Source organism: Orycteropus afer, unplaced genomic scaffold (genome assembly GCF_000298275.1).
Source record: "Orycteropus afer afer isolate SDZICR_OR568_19922 unplaced genomic scaffold, OryAfe1.0 scaffold00035, whole genome shotgun sequence".
In the NCBI taxonomy this organism is placed as follows: Eukaryota; Metazoa; Chordata; class Mammalia; order Tubulidentata; family Orycteropodidae; genus Orycteropus; species Orycteropus afer.
Window position 1 is genome coordinate 11,850,988 of NW_006921622.1, and position 19,496 is coordinate 11,870,483.

A 19,496-nucleotide genomic window follows, 5' to 3' on the forward strand; every position below is an offset into this window, starting at 1 on the left:
TATATTTTTATATTTTAATATATTTATTTAAATATATTTATTTATTTATTTATTTATTTATTTAAGCATATAAATTTCCATTAACATGTGAATTTGTAAATCTTCCCAGTATGATATTTTTCTTTCCTCTGCATCTAGCACCACCATGAAAATAAAAACTGGTCCATAGACTCATAGCCTGACAGTAGAGACAGCAGAACAACCCCCACAAATCCAACATATTCTGTTATTTTCCTTTGACACTTTGTCACCCAGTCAATTCCAAATGTAGTTCTGCAATCAGGGCCACTTACCCTTCTGGTAACATGGAGTAAGTGAAGAAAGTTGTAAAGATAGGAGCAACCCCAAATGATTTATGTTGACAAGTCTATAGAGCTGTGTACTGGGGTATAACTGTTGCCCAGTATTCCTTTGTGAAATAAGAAATACTGGAGCTGAAAATGAAGGCTTCAACATTCTTCTTTAAAATGATGGTGTATATTGATACAATATCTCTGTCTTGTGTGATACATTTTATAAAAATGTTTCCTGTTCTAGCTCTTGAAAAGCTTTATAATATCCTTGGAGTCTTAGCTTGACCTCTCCTTTATGCTTTTTAAATGATATGTCACTGTTAAAAGTCAGCATCAGCAATATGATTTTCAGAAAAAAAATGTGCCTGCTTTGTGAGACAGAAGCCAATATTGACAAATAAATCATTTTAATTTGTACATCACTTAAAATGTGTAAAATTTTAGTTACCCACTTCCATCTATGGAAGATAAATCATCAGACACTGGTTATGGACGAAGCATTTCTTCCTCATCTTCCTTAAGAAGATCAAGTAAAGAAAAGACCAGGTAAGAACATAATTTATATTTTGATAATTATCCCCTTAATTTGTTTTAATCTAAAAGTGTTTAGATTACAGATTTTGGCAACTTAATTTTTATTCTTCTTTATGGTAATATAATTACATAAATGTTCTTAAATTTTCTGAGGAAAAGATCACTACCTAGTGCCGCTCTGACAAGAAATATATCACAAATGGGATGGCCGTAACAAACAGGAGTTTATTCTTACAATTTGGAGGCTATAAGTCCAAGTTCAGGAAACCTGGGTTCACATTCTGTCTGGTATGGGCCTAGAATGAGGTTTTGAACATTATGACTTTGTCTGAAACAGGCTTAGTTTCCATGGTTGTAAACAGGATAATGCCCATTTTCTATGCTTCATAGTGGGGAAAGGAATCAAAGCTCACAATGGAAAATAAAATGCTCATTTTTAAAAAATACCTTATAAACTATAAACTGCCTTACAAATGTAACGTGTTGATATTTTCCATATGATTAAAATTCATGTGGTTTTTTCAAAATGACAAGAAAAAGTAGTTATCATTTTAGTGCTGGAGTTGGATCTCCCACAGAAGAGAAATCAGAACCTACTTCTGGACGAAATACTGTTCTTAGCAAAAGTGGCACAAAAGAAAAAGGATCAAGGTAGGGCATATATATTGTATTTTCCCCCTAATTATAATCTCTACAAGTTTCAGTGACCCAGCAAGGTTGGTGAAAAGGAGCTTTCAAATAGGAAGTTTTCTTATTAATATGTTGAACTAACCAAGATTCACTAAGTGTAAGTTAAAAGCAACTTTATTTTTGTATCTTGCTGTCTCTTTAAAATTTATCTATAGGAAGTTCTTTTCTTGCATCTGGACAAAACTCAGGTCACTCTGATCACACTATAAAGTCCTACGGTCACTTTAATTCAGAAATGAGAGTACACATATGCATACCTGTGCTCATCGCAGCACTAGTCACAATAGTAAAAAATGGAAACAAATGAAGTGCCCATCAGTGGATGAATGGATAAGAAAAATATGGTGTGTATATATACAATAGAATACTACTTGATGATAAAGAAAAATAGCTCCTGTTCTGGTTACCTCGTGCCGCTCTGACGAGAAATATACCATAAATGGGATGGCCTTAACAAACAGGAGTTTATTCTTACAATTTGGAGGCTATAAGTCCAAGTTCAAAGTGCCAGGCTCTAGGGGCTGGGTGAAAGCCCCTCAACCTTGGGGTCCAGCTCTGCTTCCTGCTCCTGGCCCACCAGAGCTAGAGGGATTTCTTCACTCAGACAGCTGCTGGCAGCTGAGGCTGAGAAGCCCCAAGATTGACAAGTAAAAAGGCACAGGCTCGATGTTATCAAACCACATGGCAGGCCATTAACTTAAGTCCACTGTAAGTCCCAAGGTTGGCAGAGCATAGCAGGCTGCTGAGCAATGACACGGCCACATGCAGGGTCCAAGCGTGCCATAGGCTAGAGACCATTCCCAAAGGCTTCTCCTTATATACAGGAAGCAGACCACATACCCAAAGGCAGCTACCCGGCTGCTTGTGGTAGATCCCACCATGGAGTTGATTGCCAGTCTCATCATGGGGAATAACTACCACCAGGCCCTGCCAAGTTGACACACATTATAACCACCATAGTACCTGAAATATCCTGAAACATGGATAAACTTTCAGGACATTATTTTGTGTGAAATAAGTAAAGCACAAAAAAACATACTGTATGTTCTCACTTTCATGATATACAGAAACTAATGTTCATTGGCAGTTACCAGGGATTGGGGGAGAGGGGGATTCACTCTCTAGATAGTTAGGCACTTGTTATTTTTGGTGATGGGAAAAGTAACACTTAATGAGGGTAAAGTGTGCATAGCTTGATGAAGGTAAACAGCGTCACAAAAAAGTACACAAGAAAAGAGGACCTGTTGGTAATTGCTATTGCATATATAATTTTGAAACAACCAAAAATACGTGTGTGAGTATATATGTATATATGTAAGTATATATGTGTATAGGTATGTATATGTGTCACCAGCCACTTCATGGAAGGAAGGCTGGGCAATCTACTTCCATAGTGATACCGCCTGGGAAACCCAAGGAAGGGTCACTCTGAGTCGGGTCCGACATGATGGCACCTAACAACAACAACAACATGTATATGTGTATACATATATATAGGCATATACTTATTTTTTATATATAAACATGCATCTATGTGACTGTATGCACATATATTCATATATATAATAAAGCACATGCAGGTACAGTTACAGATACTTCTTGGACATAACCAAATACCTCACGGGATTGGATTTCTGAGTTTGAAGGATTAGGATCATAGTCTCCTGGGACACCTTGATCAATTTGCATAATAAAGTTATGTTCTACATCCTTGTTTGGTAAATAGTGTCTAGGGTCTTCAAAGCTTGTGAGCCATCATCTAAGATACAACCACTGGCTTCTACTCATCCAAAGCAAAAGAGAAGGAAGGACACCAAAGACTCAAAGAAGAAACTAGTCTACAGGACAAATAGTCTGCACAAACCATTGCCCCATCTACCTACCCTGAGACCAGAATTAAATGGTTACCACCACTAGCCGTTCTAGTGAGACCCACAATAGATGGACCCTGATAGAATGGGAGAAAAATGTGGAACAGAACCTCAGATTCCTAAAACAAAAAGCAGACTTACTGGATTGGCTGAGACTGAAGGCGTCACTGAGACTACTGGACTGAAATACTCTTCACACCTTGAACCAAAACTAACCCCTAAAGTCCCCTTGTAGTTAAATAACATTATCACCTATAAGTACTGTAAACCAAAAAACCCAAACTCACTGCTGTCAAGTCGCATCGGACTCATAGTGACCCCTCCTTGGGTTTCCAAGGTGGTGTCACTACAGAAGTAGATTGCCCAACCTTCCTTCCCAGGAGTGGCTGGTGTATTTGAACTGCCAGCCTTCTGGTTAGCAGTCAAATGCCTTAGGCACAAGTGCTACCAGAGCTCATCACCTATGAGACCAAATGGCTAACAATTACTTTAAACAAAGATGACAAAGTAAGAGGGCAGAGAAACTAGATTAATAGAAATGGAACAACCTGAGTGGAAATGAGAATGTTCACACATTGTAAAGAATGTAACCAATGTCACTGAAAAACGTGTGTATAAACTGTTGAATGGGGACTTAACTGCTGTGTAAACTTCCACCAAAAACACAATGAAACATTACTAAAGAAGAAAATAAATGAGAACAGACATAGCAGTCTTAAGTCAGTCAATTAAAAGTCCAATTTAAGGTTAAATATTCCCCTTCCTCAGCTGCTGCCTAGCATAATGGTTATGCACTCAGCTGCTCACCAGAAGGTCAGCAGTTCAAACACATTAGCCACTCCATGGGAGAAAGATGTGGCAATCTGCTTCCATAAAAATTTACAGCCATGGAAACTCTATGGGGCAGTTCTACTCTGTCCTATAAGGTTGCTGTAAGTTGGAATCAACTTGATGGCAATGGGTTTGGGTTCTTCTGTGTTTTTTGTTTGTTCGTTTTTAGGGGCACACTCTGGTGTACAGTGCTCTCTCTTCCCCTGCCTCATGCTTCCACCTCTCCTCTCCATCCTGCTTGTCAAAATCTCTGGGCCTCAGGGTAGAAGAAATGAGCGTCAGGAGAGGTAAACAGGAGTTCTCATTTGGTTGGTCAATGTAGTTTTGTGCTTATTGGGTCTGAGATATTTTAAATATACTTTTACATGTCTACGTAGCTTTTAAATATATTTTTTATCTTGTAAGCATTCATGGAGTCCTTTAAAAAAAAAAAAGCCATTTGAACCTCCCACCAACCTCCATGACTCTTTAATTATTGTGGACTTAGCCCTTAAGAGACACCGTGGGATTAAGAGGCTATTTGGCATGTATATCAAACATCTACCTACTCTCTAAATAAAGACTGACCCTAAGGTGTCCTGAAGTGTATGTAGTGATTTGCTCTCCTCCTTAGACCTCAGAGCTGTTTGTCTATCTCTGACTGTATTGTTCTGTTGTCAGTCTCTGTTCTCATTACTCTGATCACTGCTTCTACTCTGCTTCTGTTTTTCCACACTTGTTACTTTTTCCTTCTCTTCCCTTCCCATTCCTCTTCCCCTCTCTGTGCTTCTCCACTACTGGACTAAGAGCTCCTTGAGGGCAAGAACATATCCCCAGTGTTTTGCACAGTGCTTGGTTGACAAACGTAGTATTCAGTGTTTATTTAAGAGAATAAAATTCTGAACTTTTGTAGGAAAAGACTGCTTTTTTTTTTTTGTGAAAAGGTCCACACTTATAAACTATATTCTATGACCAAGTTAGTTACCTTCTTTTTGCCTCAGTTTCCTCATCAGTAAAATGGAAATAAAAATAGTACCTACCTCATAAGGTTGTTGAGAATATTAAATAAGGCAATATACATTTAAAATGCAGAGAGCAGTGTCTGGCACAGTAAACACTAAGCAAATGTTACCTATTATTATTGTTACTGTTTTAGTAAGCATAGTTGTAAGGAGCCAAAACCCACTGGCATTACACAAATGTAAAGGATTCTACTAGAATCCAATGCAGGTAATGTAGCCAGCCCTCCTTCCACAAGCATGGTTATCTTATTTACAATTTGTTTTTCTATTCTTCTGTTTTCTTTTAATTACTGAACTGTAGCTGATATATGACTTTCATTTGCCATAAGACCAAATGTGTCCCCAGTTACAAAATAACCCTTCAGTCCCAAAGCCCAACAACAATTAAGTATAATCTTTGTGTGTCTTAGTGCATATTCATGAAAAAGACTATTGTATTTTCACAGGCCAGTCAAAAGGTTGGGTAGTTTTGAGGAGAATTCAACCTTTGGTCTACTCAGCTGTGGCCATGGGGAAGAATCAGCCTTCTGCCACCTTTATAAGGGAAGGTTAGGCACTTGAGTGATGAGTGGCCACGTGGACCTAGTCTACATACTGCCCATTTATCAAAACATTCCTTTCCCTCGGGCCTTTACCAGCTGAGTCGGCATACCAGATTTAATCTTTAGTTCTGCTATTCTTGGCTTTTAAAATTATTTTTATTACAGCTCAGTCTGGTTCTTAATCCTGAATATTTTAGGGGAAAGAAAGAGGGTGGTTCCTATGGGTTAGAAGTTATTTTGCATACTTATAAATATCAAAATGTTGATCTTCATATAGCTGTGCTTTGCTTTATTGTAGTATCTGGCACTAACATTTTTCTTCAACATTGTGAAGCACTAACATCTAATCTCATATGATCCATGTCACCTTGTTCTGTGGAAAAGTCCCTTTCTTTTCGGCCCTTATTGCTATCTTCTCATCTTCTACAAATTCCTTAAATGTTGATATTCTTCAGTATTCTCTGTCCATGTCTTTCCTTACTTTCTATGTGTAATTTCAGCTATCATTCAAATTCATACCCCAGTTTGACCCTCCATCTTGGCTTCTAGACCTATATAGTCCGGCTGCCTATTGGATCTCTCTACCCTGATAAGCACCTCGAGCTCAATTATGTTCCAAGCCGAACTCATTATTTTCTCCAACTCTCAGGCTCCTCTTCTTCTGTTCCTATGTTGATTGATGGTCCCATCTTCCTATACAATTAACCAAGCCTTGGAATCATCTTAGGCCACCAGGTGGTACAAAGAGTTAATGCATTAAACTGCTCACCTGGTTAGAGGTTCTAGTCCACCTAGAGGCACCTCAGAAGAAAGGCCTGGCAATCTACTTCTGAAAAATCATTAAAAATGCTATAGAGCACAGTTCTACTCTGACACCCATGGATGGGGTCACCATGAGATGGAGTCAACTCAGCAGCAGCTGATTTTAAGAATCATCTTAAAATCCTCTTCTTCCTTACCCCTAGTACTGAGTCAGTCTCTTAGCTATCCACTCTATATCTTAAATCCATTCCTTCCCTTCATTTTTACCTTTACTTCCTCAGTGCAGACCTTTACATTATATTTCAATCATAATAACCTCCTTATTGGAGATCCTCCTGTCTTTAATAGTGCCCTCCACAAATCCATTCTTTTTTGTAATAAAATCTCTTCAGATGTCTCTGCTTAAAACAGTGGCTCCCTATCATCCAAATGGAGTCCAAACTCCAAGCGCAGCATGCCCAACCTTTCACAGTATTACCCGTCCCTGCCTCTTCAGTCTTCTCTCCTGCCATTAGAGCACATGGACACTTGAGTCAGCAGGTTGGTTATTCACATTATTTACTCTGCCTAGAATAGCCTTATCTAATGTGCATGACAACATTATTCTTTCATTATTCTATTATATATATATAGGTATACATATATATAATAGAAGCCTTCCCTGACCTCCCCAGCTTAAATATTATCTACTTATATCCACTTTGTTAATTTGATTCTACCTCATGTATAATCTGCAGTGATTGGTGTTGATTTTTTTTAAGTTGTCTTTCTTAGTAATCAATGAGTTTCTTGAGATCTGGAACTATACCTTTTTCATCTTTATATTCAAAGAACCTAGAACAGTTTCAGGCACATCAAGGGCAGTAAAGAATTATTTATTGATTAAATACTCATAAATTACTTTAGATATTGAATTCTGGCTGATGAAAAGAAAGATGCTTGTCTCCCTTACCAAAACACACAGTATCTTAGTCACATTTAAATAATTTCTCACCTTCTTTTCTTGAATTTATTCATTCATTCTACAAATATGCATTGAGCACGTACTATATGTCAGCAATTGTTCCAGTGTTGGAGATACAGCAGTAAACTAACTTCCACCCTCATATAACTTACATTGTAGTAGGGAAATCGATAGTAAACCAACTGTACACGCACACACACTTGCATATATGTATGTGCTCTCATGCATGCACACACACACACACACACATGCACTATCTACCTTTCTGGGCCAAGAACAAATCCTATATTCATTTTGAGCAATAGCCCTTTCCCACATTTATCCAGGACAATTAAAAAAGATTTCTCTTCACACTGATGTCGTTGAATTTTTTTTTATTACTCATCTGAAATGTATCTTATCCTGCCTGATGTGGTTGCCCCCCACGTACATACTAAATCTCCTCCCCTAAAGTGAAACTCTGAGTAGGCTGGTTTTAGGACTTACATTTCTCCATATACCCACCATTCTTGAAATTAATACATTCTAATAGTTGATGGTATCAAAAGAGAGCAAGTGATTAAGTTTTGAAAATGTCAATATATAATTTGGAGCCAGATAAATATCCCCATCTACATACCACCCACCTACTCACTCACCTATGAACATAGAAAAATATCCATAGAGTTTTAGATTTTTATCATAAATCCTTCTTTTCTGAGGTAGTTTTGATGGAGTATCTCTGCAAGAAAGGTAAAACTTCTGCTGTCTTTAATCATAAAATGATGTTCTTTCTGAGGATCAATTTTAAGGGAGGTAATTTTGTGATTTCCAAGTGTTTGTTTCCATGTTCATTTGGAAATGAAAATCATTTAAGTATTGAAGTCCTTATTAACACAACCTGGCAGCCTTCATGGGAAAGAAGTCCAAATGAAGTATGTGTATTTATAGCAGCAGGAAACTATAGCTCAGGAGTTCCAGTAAATTATCTCTTTAATCACTCAGTAAGATTGCCCTCCCTGAAGTGCTTATAGCCTGATGCACGGGCTGTCATCTTCTACATGCCAAATAGTTCTTTCTTCTTACTTCAGGCAGCACACAATACTCCTGCGTCTGAGTCTGTTTTATAGATGGTACTGAGTAATCACAGGAGTTGAGTTCTCCAATCTTACAACGCTACTTTGTAATTTTAGAAAATAGGTGAACCCAATATATGCCTTCTACAGTTCTAACTGACCTTCCTAGTGTTAGTTCCTGATTTACTAACATATTACTATGTATATGAAGATGTTCAACTTACTTATTTTACAAAACAGGAAAGGGGCTAAAATGATATATCTAGATAATATAAATTTTGGATTAGAGATTTTGCCATAACATATAGCTGGTACATGTAATGATACATGATTAGACTCTCTCCTTTACCTTGCTGCAATAAATGTAATATTTAATTAGAATATATAAAATGTTCAGTATTTATGATTAATAGAGTTTTGTACAATTCTCAAGCAACAGCTAACAAAATTATTACTGTTCTTTTCTCAAAACAAATTTTTAAAAATTGATGTGGACTTTAGTTGATCCCCCTTTCCCAACTTGTGCTTCAAGTAATGCTTAAAGATAAATAATTCCCACCTGTAATTAACTGCTAGTAGAAGGGAATGTCCAGTACCTGTGGATACATAACTTAGATAATTCACTTGTCTGGTCTATCCTAAGCACAATTTTCTAGTTTTCATTACCCTGGGACAAATTTGTTGTTTTAAGTTCTCTGGCTCCAAGAAGGTAGCAAAATAAAAGTTGTTGATTAATCCTAATATTGTCATACTCTGTTATTATAATAATAATAAAGGTGTATAAGAAAATCTTGTCTTAAAAAAGTGTTGTTGTTGTTGTTGTTAGGTGCCACTGAGTTGGCTTCGACTCCTAGTGACCCTGTGTACAAGGGAACAAAACACTGCCTGGTCCTGTGCCAGCCTCACAATATTTGCTGTACCTGAGCCCATTGTTGCAGCCACTGTGTTAATAATCCATCTCACTGACAGCTTTCTCCTTTTTTGCCTACCCTCCACTTTACCAAGTATGATATCCCTCTCCAGGGAATGGTCTCTTCTGACAACATGACCAAAGCAGGTAAGACAAAGTCTGGTCATTCTCAATTCCAAGGAGTGTTCCGGCTGCACTCCATCCAGGACAGATTTGTTGGTTCTTCTGGCATCCATTGTACTTTCAGCATTCTTTGCCAACACCTCAACTCAAAATCATCAACTCTTCGTTGGTCTTCCTTATTCACTGTCCAGCATTCACATGCATATGAAGCTATTGAAAATACCATGGCTTGGATTAGTCGCACCTTAGTCTTCAAAGGGGAGCTCTGGTAGCATAGTGCCTATGGCACTTGACTGCTCACCAGAAGGCTGGCAGTTCAAACCCACCAGCCACTCCTCGGAAGGAAGGTTGGGCAATCCTACTTCCGTAGTGATACTCCTTCGGGAAACCCAAGGAAGGGTCGCTATGAGTCGGGGCCGACTCGACAGCAAACAACAACAACAACAACATGTTTTCAAAGAGTCATCTTTGCTCTTAAGCACTTTAAACAGGTCTTTTGCAGATTTGACCAGTGCAATACATTATCTGATTCTGTGACGGCTGCTTCCATTGGTGTTAAAAAAAAGTAGGCACCTCAAATAGCCAAAACAATCTTGAAAAAAAACAAAGTAGGAGGAAGGATATACACTTTCCAATTTCAAAACTTATTACACAACTACAGAAATCAAAACAGTGTGATACTAGTATAAGGATAGAAATATAGACCAAAAGAAGAGAGAGTTCAGAAATAAATCCAAATACATCTATGGTCAACTGGTTTCGACAGGATTGCTAAGGTCATTCAAATGGTGAAACAATAGTCTCTTTGATAAATGGTACTGGGACAACTGGATCTTCACATTGCAGAAGAATGAAGCTGAACCCATACCTCACAGCATATATGAAAATTAACTCAAAATGTATCAATGACTTAAAGTTAAGAAATAAAACCAAAAAAATTCTTAGAAGGGAATATAAGAGTATAGCTTCAAGACCTTGTATTTGAAAATGAATTCTTGGCTATGACACCAGTGGTACAATAAAAAATAAATTGTATGTCATTAAAATAAAACTTTTGTGCATCAAAGGACATTATCAAGAAAGGGAAAAGACAACCTACAGAATGGGAGAAAGTATTTGGAAATCTTGTTTCTAATGAGAGTTTATTATCCAGAATGTATAAAGAACTCCTTCAATGCAACAACAAAAAGACAAACTCAATGAAAAACTGAGCAAAGAACTTGAATAAACAGTTTACCAAAGAAGATATACAAATGGCCAATAAGCACATAAAAAGAGGCTCAAACAACATTAGTCATTAGGGAAATTCAAGTCAAAACCACCACTTTACCCCCAGTAGAATGGCTAAATCAACAACAACAAAAATGAAAAATAAGAAAAACTGACAAGGATGTGGGGAAAATGGAACGCTTATCCATTGCTGGTAGGAATGCAAAATGGAATAGCCACTGTGGAAAACAGTTTGGCAAGTTTTCAAAAAGTTAAACATAGTATTACCGTATGACCCAGCAACTCCTAGGTATATACCTAAGTGACTTCAAAGCAGCAACATAAGCAGACACATGTACACCAATGTTCAGTGCAGCACTATTCACAATAGCCAAAAGGTGGAAACAACCTGAACACCCACCACTAGATGAATGGAGAAACAAAATGAGGTATATACATACAATGTCATACTACTAAGAGCCATAAAGAGAAATGAAGTCCTGATAAATTCTACAACATAGATGAATCTTCAAATATTACACTGAGTGAAATAAGTCAATTGCAAAAGGACAAATATTGTATGGTCTAATTTCTATGAAATAACAAGACTAGACAAATGTATAGAGACCAAAGTTTATTAGTAGTATCCAGGTGCTGAAAGGACAGTGAAAGCGGAAGTCATTGTTTAGGAAGCAGTAAGTTTCTGTTTATGGTGATGGAAAATTTGTCAATGATTACAGGTGGTGGTTGCCCAATGTGATTAATGTAATTGGTATCACTAAATTGTACACCTGAAAAATGTTGAATTGACAAATGTTTTATTATGTATGCATTGCCTCCTCATTTACTGACATGGTTAGATTCCAAAGACCAGATTGTTTTGCAAAAATCAGCATTACATGAAAATGGAGAGTGACTACATCATTCCATAACTGCCAAACCACTGAGAATCATGGGACCAGCCAAGTTGACACACAACCTTAACCATCATAGCCAGTGTTATTCTCACCTCACATATCAGCATTCATTACTGCCAGACATACATTGTTAAAGCACAAAATAGTCAGATAGTAGATTTTTTTATTACTGTGGTAAGTGCAAATTTTTGGATTATGAGAGTCAATAAATGAGGAGTAGGTGTATTTTTCAGAACAATATTCTATTGTGTTTTTGTTGAATGTTTACACAGCGAATTAGGTTTCCATGTGTCAATTTGTATACAACTTGTTCAGTGACATTAGTCACATTTTCACAATGTATCAACATCTTTAATTGATTGTCCCTTTTCTAGTACTCTAGTATCATTGCCCTCTTAATTTCTCATCTTTACTGTAGAGTCATTGTTGATATAACCATTTTTGCAGCAATTAAAAAAAGAAACTGAAAAGCCTACAGAATGGGAGAAAATATTTGGAAATATCTATCTGATAAGGTTTTAATATCCAGAATATATAAAGAACTCCTCCAACTCAACAATAAAATGACAAATCCAATTTTAAAAAATGAGCAAATAATTTGAATAGACAGTTATAAAAAATATATACAAATGCCACATGAAAAGATGTTCAACATCATCAGTCATTAGGGAAATGGAACTAAAACTCACAATGAGATTTTACTTCATCCCCACTAGGATGCTATTAGGAGCTCTGGTAGCATAGGGCCTAAGGCTAACCAGAAGGCTGGCAGTTCAAACCCACTGGTCACTCCTCAGAAGGAAAATGGGGCAATCTACTTCCGTAGTGATACTGCCTCGGAAACCCAAGGAGGGGTCGCGCTGAGTGGGGTCCGACTCGAGGGCACATAAAAACAACAACAGGATGCTGTTAGCAGAAAGACAGAAATTAACAAGTCTTGGCAAAGATGTGGAACCTACATGCTTTACTTGTAGGAATGCAAAATGGTGTAGCCTGTGGAAAACAGTTTGGCAGTTCCTTAAAAAGTTAAACATACGATTACCATGCTGCTGTTAGTTGCTGTCAAGTGGATTCTGACTTATAGCCACCCCATGTGTGCAGAGTAGATCAGTTCCATGGGGTTTTCAAGGCTCTGGGACCTTTTAGAAGCAGATCACCAGCCCTGTCTTTGAACCACCAACCTTTGAGTGCTTAACCATTTGTGCCAGCCAGCAATTTCACACCTAGGTATATACCCAAGAGACTTGTAAACAGGAACTGAAATACTATGTACCAGTGTTCACTGCAGCATTATTCACAGTAGCCAAAAGGAGGAAACAACCTAAATATGTATCAACAGATGAATGGATAAATAAAATGTGGTATATACATACAATGGGATATTTTTCAGCCATAAAGATAAAGTTCTGATACATGCTATGACATGGATGGATCATGTAACATTATGCTGAGTGACATAAATTAGACACAAAAGGACAAGTACTATATCATCCCATTTATATGAAATTTCTACTATAGGCAATTGCATAGTGACCAAAGTACATGAGAGATTACCGGTGGCTGAGGGGAGAGGGAAATGGAGAGTTACTACTTAAGGGAGACTGAGTTTCTGTTTGGGGCAATGAAAAAGTCTTGGAAGTAGATAGTGGTGACAGTTGTACAACAGTATGAATGGTTAAAATGGCAACTGTTATATTTACTTTATCATAATAAAAAAAGTGAACAAATATCACAGGGATTACCATGTTTAAAGAAAGAATATGGTAGATATGCAAAGCAACAACTTTTTAAATCTTGAGTAAAGTGTTTATTTACATTAGCTAAGTGACAAATTTTTACTAGAAAAATTGAAATATGAAACTAAAGTCAATTATAACATGCTGGATGAACTAGATGCTGATCTGCCTCTGTGACGGTGGGTAAACCAGTACTGTCTGCTTCAAAAAGAGAACTGTCTTTATTTTGTTTCTAGTCATTACTTAAGTTCTTTAATTAGGAATACCATTTATTATACTTACATCATGATAATTATTCGGGGGTAGGCAGGACAACCTAAATCTAACAAGAGAGAAAATGAACAGGCTGAGCCCCTAGTAACTTGTGAAGTGAAAAAGCTATGACTCATGACCCTTGACTCTTCCATTTTAAATGTTCTTTGAACCTCTTGTAAAGCTCTCTCACCTAGGGCTTCTGAGATTTTCCCCACTTCCTTCCAGGGTGCTTTCTCTTCCCTGTCTCTTCTAGCTGCTGTCAGCTAGTGGTGATCACTTGGAAAAAGTCTGACAAAGTAAGCATTACTAAGGTTACAAATGACAGATAAGATGTTATATATTAAATCAAAAGTATTTTAACAAAATGATGATTGCATTCTTTGATATTTAATATGCTCAAGTTTGTGACATGCTGTTTGAGGTAAGAGTGCCAGAGTAGGAAGTGGAAACTTTAGCTCATCAAATTACACCAGCGATGTGGCTAGGGTTAGCCAGAGGGTGAATAAACAGCAAAGCTTTTCCATCTACAGTGTTAAAATTTTTAAAAGTAAAATTGTAACTCTCATGCAAATATAAAATGAATACAGTACAAAGTTTATTTTATTTTTAAATTAACATTAGGAAGTTTGACTTTTGTATTTAGCTCTACAAATGTTAAAATGGGAGTGTAGATTTATATAACTATCATCACAATCAGGACACAAAATAGTTCCATCCACTGGTCTGTTCTGTTACTATAATTAGTCTTCTCAAGAGTGCCATGTAAGTGGAATCATTCAGTGTGTAACCTTTAAAGACTGGGTTTTTTTTTTTTTTTTTCACTCAGTATAATGCATGTGATATTCATCCAAGTTGTTGTATGTATTAGTAGTTAATTCCTTTCTATTCATGGGTAGTAATTCATTGTATGGATATACAGTAGTATATCTACCTGCTAAAGAACATTTCGGTTTCCAGTTTTTGGCAACTGTAATTACAGCTGTTATAAATATTCATGTATAAGTTTTTGTGTCAACATAAATCTTTATTTTTCTGGGATAGATACATAGGCATGGGATTTCTGGGTTGTATAATAACTGTTTGACTCAACGGCACATAACAACAACAACAACATAATAACTGTATGTTTATCTTTATAAGACACTGTCAGACTTTCCCAGAATAGCTGTAACATTTTGCATTCTCACGAACAATGTATGAGAGTTCCAGGTGCTGCATATCCTTGTCAGCACTTGGCACTGTCGGTAGTTTTTTTTTTTTTTTTTTTCTAATTTTACCAATTTGAATATGTGATTAGTACTATCTCATCATAGTTTTGATTTGCATTTCCTTAATGGCTAGTTGCTACAACAGTAAGGCTACAAAGTTTGCACTATAAGAGGGGCAAGGTGGGAAGACTTCACTTTGATCACTAACTGCATAGCAAGGATCAGCACAAATCCATTTCCCAGTTTGAAGTGGAACCTGACCTCACCATCCCGTAATTCCATTCCTTGTAGCCAGCCACATCCATGTCAATTTCTCTCTCTGACCCTAACCACCGGAGTTAGATTAAATGTCACTCCCAGCTATCCTGGACCAGGTCAAAACACCCCTGGCCACCTGATACTAATTCATCAGCCTATCTTCTCTTCAGATCAGCTAGTGTGTCTCTATCTCTGTCTCTGTCTCTGTCTCTCTCTCATCCCCTGGGACTAGATCACAAGCTGAAAGGACTCTATCTTTCTTCACTGACTGCTCGTGCAGCCTTTCTCTGTCACACAGCCATGCAGAGCTGAGTCTACAAAAGTTGATTCTGTATTGCCAGCCCTATGGATCACTGTCCCTGTGGGTTCATTACTTCTCTATAACTCACTCAAAACTCACTACTGTCCAGTCGGACCCAACTCATAGTGATGATCCCTCCTTAGGTTTCTGAGGCGGTATCTCTACAGAAGCAGTTTGCTCAACCTTCCTTCTGAGGAGTGGCTGGTGGGTTTGAACCACCAGCCTGTGGTTAGCAGTCAAATGTCTTAGGCACTATGCCACCAGAGCTCCTATTGAATGATGTGGGAAACATCAAAAGAAGATGGAAGGAATACACAGAGTCACTATACCAAAAAGAATTGGTCAGTGTTCATCCATTTCAGGATACCTCCTGGTAGCATATGATCAAGAACCGATGGTACTGCAGGAAGAAGTCAGAGATAAACTGAAGTAATTGGTGAAAAACAAAGCTCCAGGAATTGACAGAATACCCATTGAGATGTTTCAACAAATGAATGCCACACTGGAGGCACTTACTCATCTATGCCAAGAAATCTGGACACAGCTACCTGGCCAAGTGACTAGAAGAGATCCATATTTATACCCATTCCAAAGAAAGGTGATCCTAAAGAATGTAGAAATTATCAAACAATATCATTAATAATACATGCAAGTAAAATATTACTGAAGATAATTCAAAAATGGCTGCAGCAATATATTGACAGAGAACTTCCAGAAATGCAAGCTGGATTCGGAAGAGGACATTTGAACAGAACAAGGGGATATTGCAGTTTAAAATCCAGAAGGTAGTGTGTCAGGGTTGCATCCTTTCACCATACTTACTCTATTTGTATGCTGAGCAAATAATCTGTGAAGCTGGATTATATGAAGAATAACATGGCATCAGGATTGGAGGAAGACTCATTAACAACCTGCAATACTCAGATGACACAACTGTGCTTGCTGAAAGTGAGGATGACTTGAAGCACTTACTGAGGAAGATTACAGACTACAGTCTGCAGTATGGATCACACCTCCATATAAAGAAAACAAAAATCCTCACAGCTGGTCCAATAAACAGCTTCACAATGGATGGAGAAAAGATTGAAGTTGTCAAGGACCTCATATTAGTTGGTTCTACAATCAACACCAATAGAAGCAGCAGTCAAGACATCAGACATTTTAAATGTTCCTTGCATTGGGCACATCTGCTGCAAAAGATCTCTTTCAAGTAATGAAGAGCAAAGATGTCTCCTTGAGGACTCAGGTGTGCCTAACCCTAGTGCCTAAGGCATTTGACCACTAACCAAAAGACTAGCAGTTCAAACCCACCAGCCACTCCTCAGAAGGAACACTGGGAAATCTACTCCCATAGAGATACCACCTCAGAAACCCAAGGAGGGGTCTCTATGAGTCAGAAATGACTCGACAGCAGTTTGGTTTTTTTTTTTTTTTTAACCCAAACCGTGGTATTTTCGGTTGCCTCTTATGCATGTGAGAGCTGGACAATGAATAAGGAAAACCGAAGGAGAGTTGATGCTTCTGAGTTGTGGTGTTGGAGAAGAATGCTAAGAGTACCATGAACTGCTAAAAGGACTAACAGATCTGTCCTGGAAGAAGTACAGGCAGAATGCTCCTTGGAAGCGAGAATGGCGAGACTTCATCTCACCTACTTTGGTCATGTTGTCAGGAGGAACTATTCCCTGGAGAAGGATATCGTGCTTGGTAAAGTGGAGGGTCAACGAAGAAGGGGAAGGCCCTCAATGAGATGGATAGACCCAGTGGCTGCAACAGTGGGCTCAGGTATAGCAAGGGTCATGAGGATGGCACAGGACCAGGCAGTGTTTCATTCTGCTGTGCATGGGGTCACTATGAGTCAGAGAGGACTCGATGGCACCTAACAACAACAACGACAGTATACTAAGGTAGACTTCAGAAAAAAGAAAATTACTAGTGACAAAGAGGGACACTACAAAATGATAAAATGATCAAGCCACCAGAAGTCATAATCATCTAACGTGTATACACCATAGAATAATAATAATAATAGTAATAAACTGACATCGAGTTTATTCCAACTCATGGTAACCTTATAGAACAGAGTAGAACTGCCCTATAGGGTTTCCAAGGCTATAAATCTTTACAGAAGCAGACTGCTTCATCTTTCTTCCACAGAGTGGCTGGTGGGTTCAAACTACTGAACTTTTGGTTAGTAGCCAAATGCTTTAACCACTGTGCCACCAGAGCTCTTTGTGCCACATGAAGCAAAAACTGATAGTGCTAAAAGGAGAAACAGATAAATCCACAATTACAGTTGGAGATACCAATACCCCTCCTCTTAGCAACTGATAGAACTACTAGACAGAAAAGCAGCAAGGATATAGAACATCAAACATTTGAACACCACCATCGACCTGCAGGAGCTAATTAGTATATGCAGAACATGCCACACAATCACAGGTGAATACACATTTTTTTTTTAAATGCCCATGATCACCAAGATAGGTGGCCAGCATAACTCTAATGTCAAAACCAGACAGCTATTACAAGAAATAAAAATTACAGAGCATTATCCATCACAAACATAGATGCAGAAATCCTCTACACAATATTAGCAAACCAAACCCAGTAATATATTTTAAAAAATAAGAATTCATCAGACCAAGAGGAGTTTACTGGTTTTACTGGTTCAGTATTCAAAAATCAGCCAATTTAATCCATCGTATCTACAGTACACCCACTGCCATTGAGTCGCCTCTGACTCATACCAACCCTAGAGGACAGAGTAGAAATGCCCCATTGGGTTTCCAAGGCTGTAATCTTTACCAAAGAAGACTGCCTCATCTTTCTCCTGCAGAGTGGCTGGTAGGTTTAAACTACTGACCTTTCAGTTAGCAGCCAAGCACTTAACCACTGTGCTACCAGGGCTCTTATCAACAGTACAGAAGGGAAAAACCACACAATCATATTAATTGATACAGAAAAAGAATTTAACATCTATTGATAATTAAAAGAAAATAAAAAATTCAGCAGATAGGATTAGAAGGGAACTTACTGAAGCTAATAAAAAAAAAAAATTAACTCCTAGAAATTACATCATACTTAATGGTTAACAAGTGGGTGCTTTCTTGCAAAGATGAAGAAATAAGGGTAGGATATCTATTTTGACTACTCCTCTTCAACACCGTACTGAAAGTCCCAGACACTGCAGTAAGACAATACAAATAAGTTATACAGATAGGGAAGTAAGAAATAAAACTGTCCTTATCCACAGACATCATGATTATCTAAACAGGAAATCCTAAGGAATCTAAAAAAAAAATCTCTTAGAACTAATAAATGAGTTCAGTAATGTGGCATAATATAGTCAACACACAAAAATCATTTGTATATACTAACAATTAGAAACCAAAATTTTTCAAAAAGTACCATCTTCAATAGCTCCAAAAAATGAAACTATTCAATAAAAAATCAAAACATGTATACAACTTGTATGTTTAAAACTGTAACATACTGGTGAAAGAAATAGAAATCAAAGAAGACCTAAATGAGTGGAGACACACACCATATTGATGTATTGCAAGGCGTATGGAGAAAGATGTCAGTGTCCTATGGACTGAACTATAGATCTGATACAATTCCATCAAAATCCCAGCAGGATTTGTGTCGATACAGACAAGCAAATGCTAAAATTTCTATGGGAAGGTAAATAAATTATAAATAGCCAGAACAATTTTGAAAAAGAAGAATGAACTGGGAAGAATTGCTCTATCTGATTTTACAACTTAGTATAAAGCTACAGGAATCAAGACAGTGTGGTATTGCTGAAGATCAATAAGCAGAAGAGAGCCCAGGAATTGATTACACAAATATGGATCTGTTCACTGAAAATATTATGAGATAACTGTAGATTCATATGCAGCTGTAAGCAGTAATATAGAGAGATTCTGTGTACCCTTCACCCTATTTTCGCCAATGATAACTTTTTTTATTTTTTAATGCATTTTATTGAAATATAATTTATGTACAGTGAAATACACAAAACTAAAGTGACATG

The 19,496-nt window shown here is 37.5% G+C and overlaps 1 protein-coding gene across 1 annotated transcript in view; it reads left to right on the forward strand.

Moving 5' to 3' along the window:
- Nucleotides 1–19,496, forward strand: part of ARMC3 (armadillo repeat containing 3) — a 146,804-nt gene that overhangs the window by 107,630 nt on the left and 19,678 nt on the right. The window contains exons 14-15 of the mRNA XM_007936409.1: nucleotides 738–839; nucleotides 1,383–1,478. Coding sequence (XP_007934600.1) covers nucleotides 738–839; nucleotides 1,383–1,478 — 198 coding nt within the window. The remainder of the gene's footprint in view (nucleotides 1–737; nucleotides 840–1,382; nucleotides 1,479–19,496) is intronic.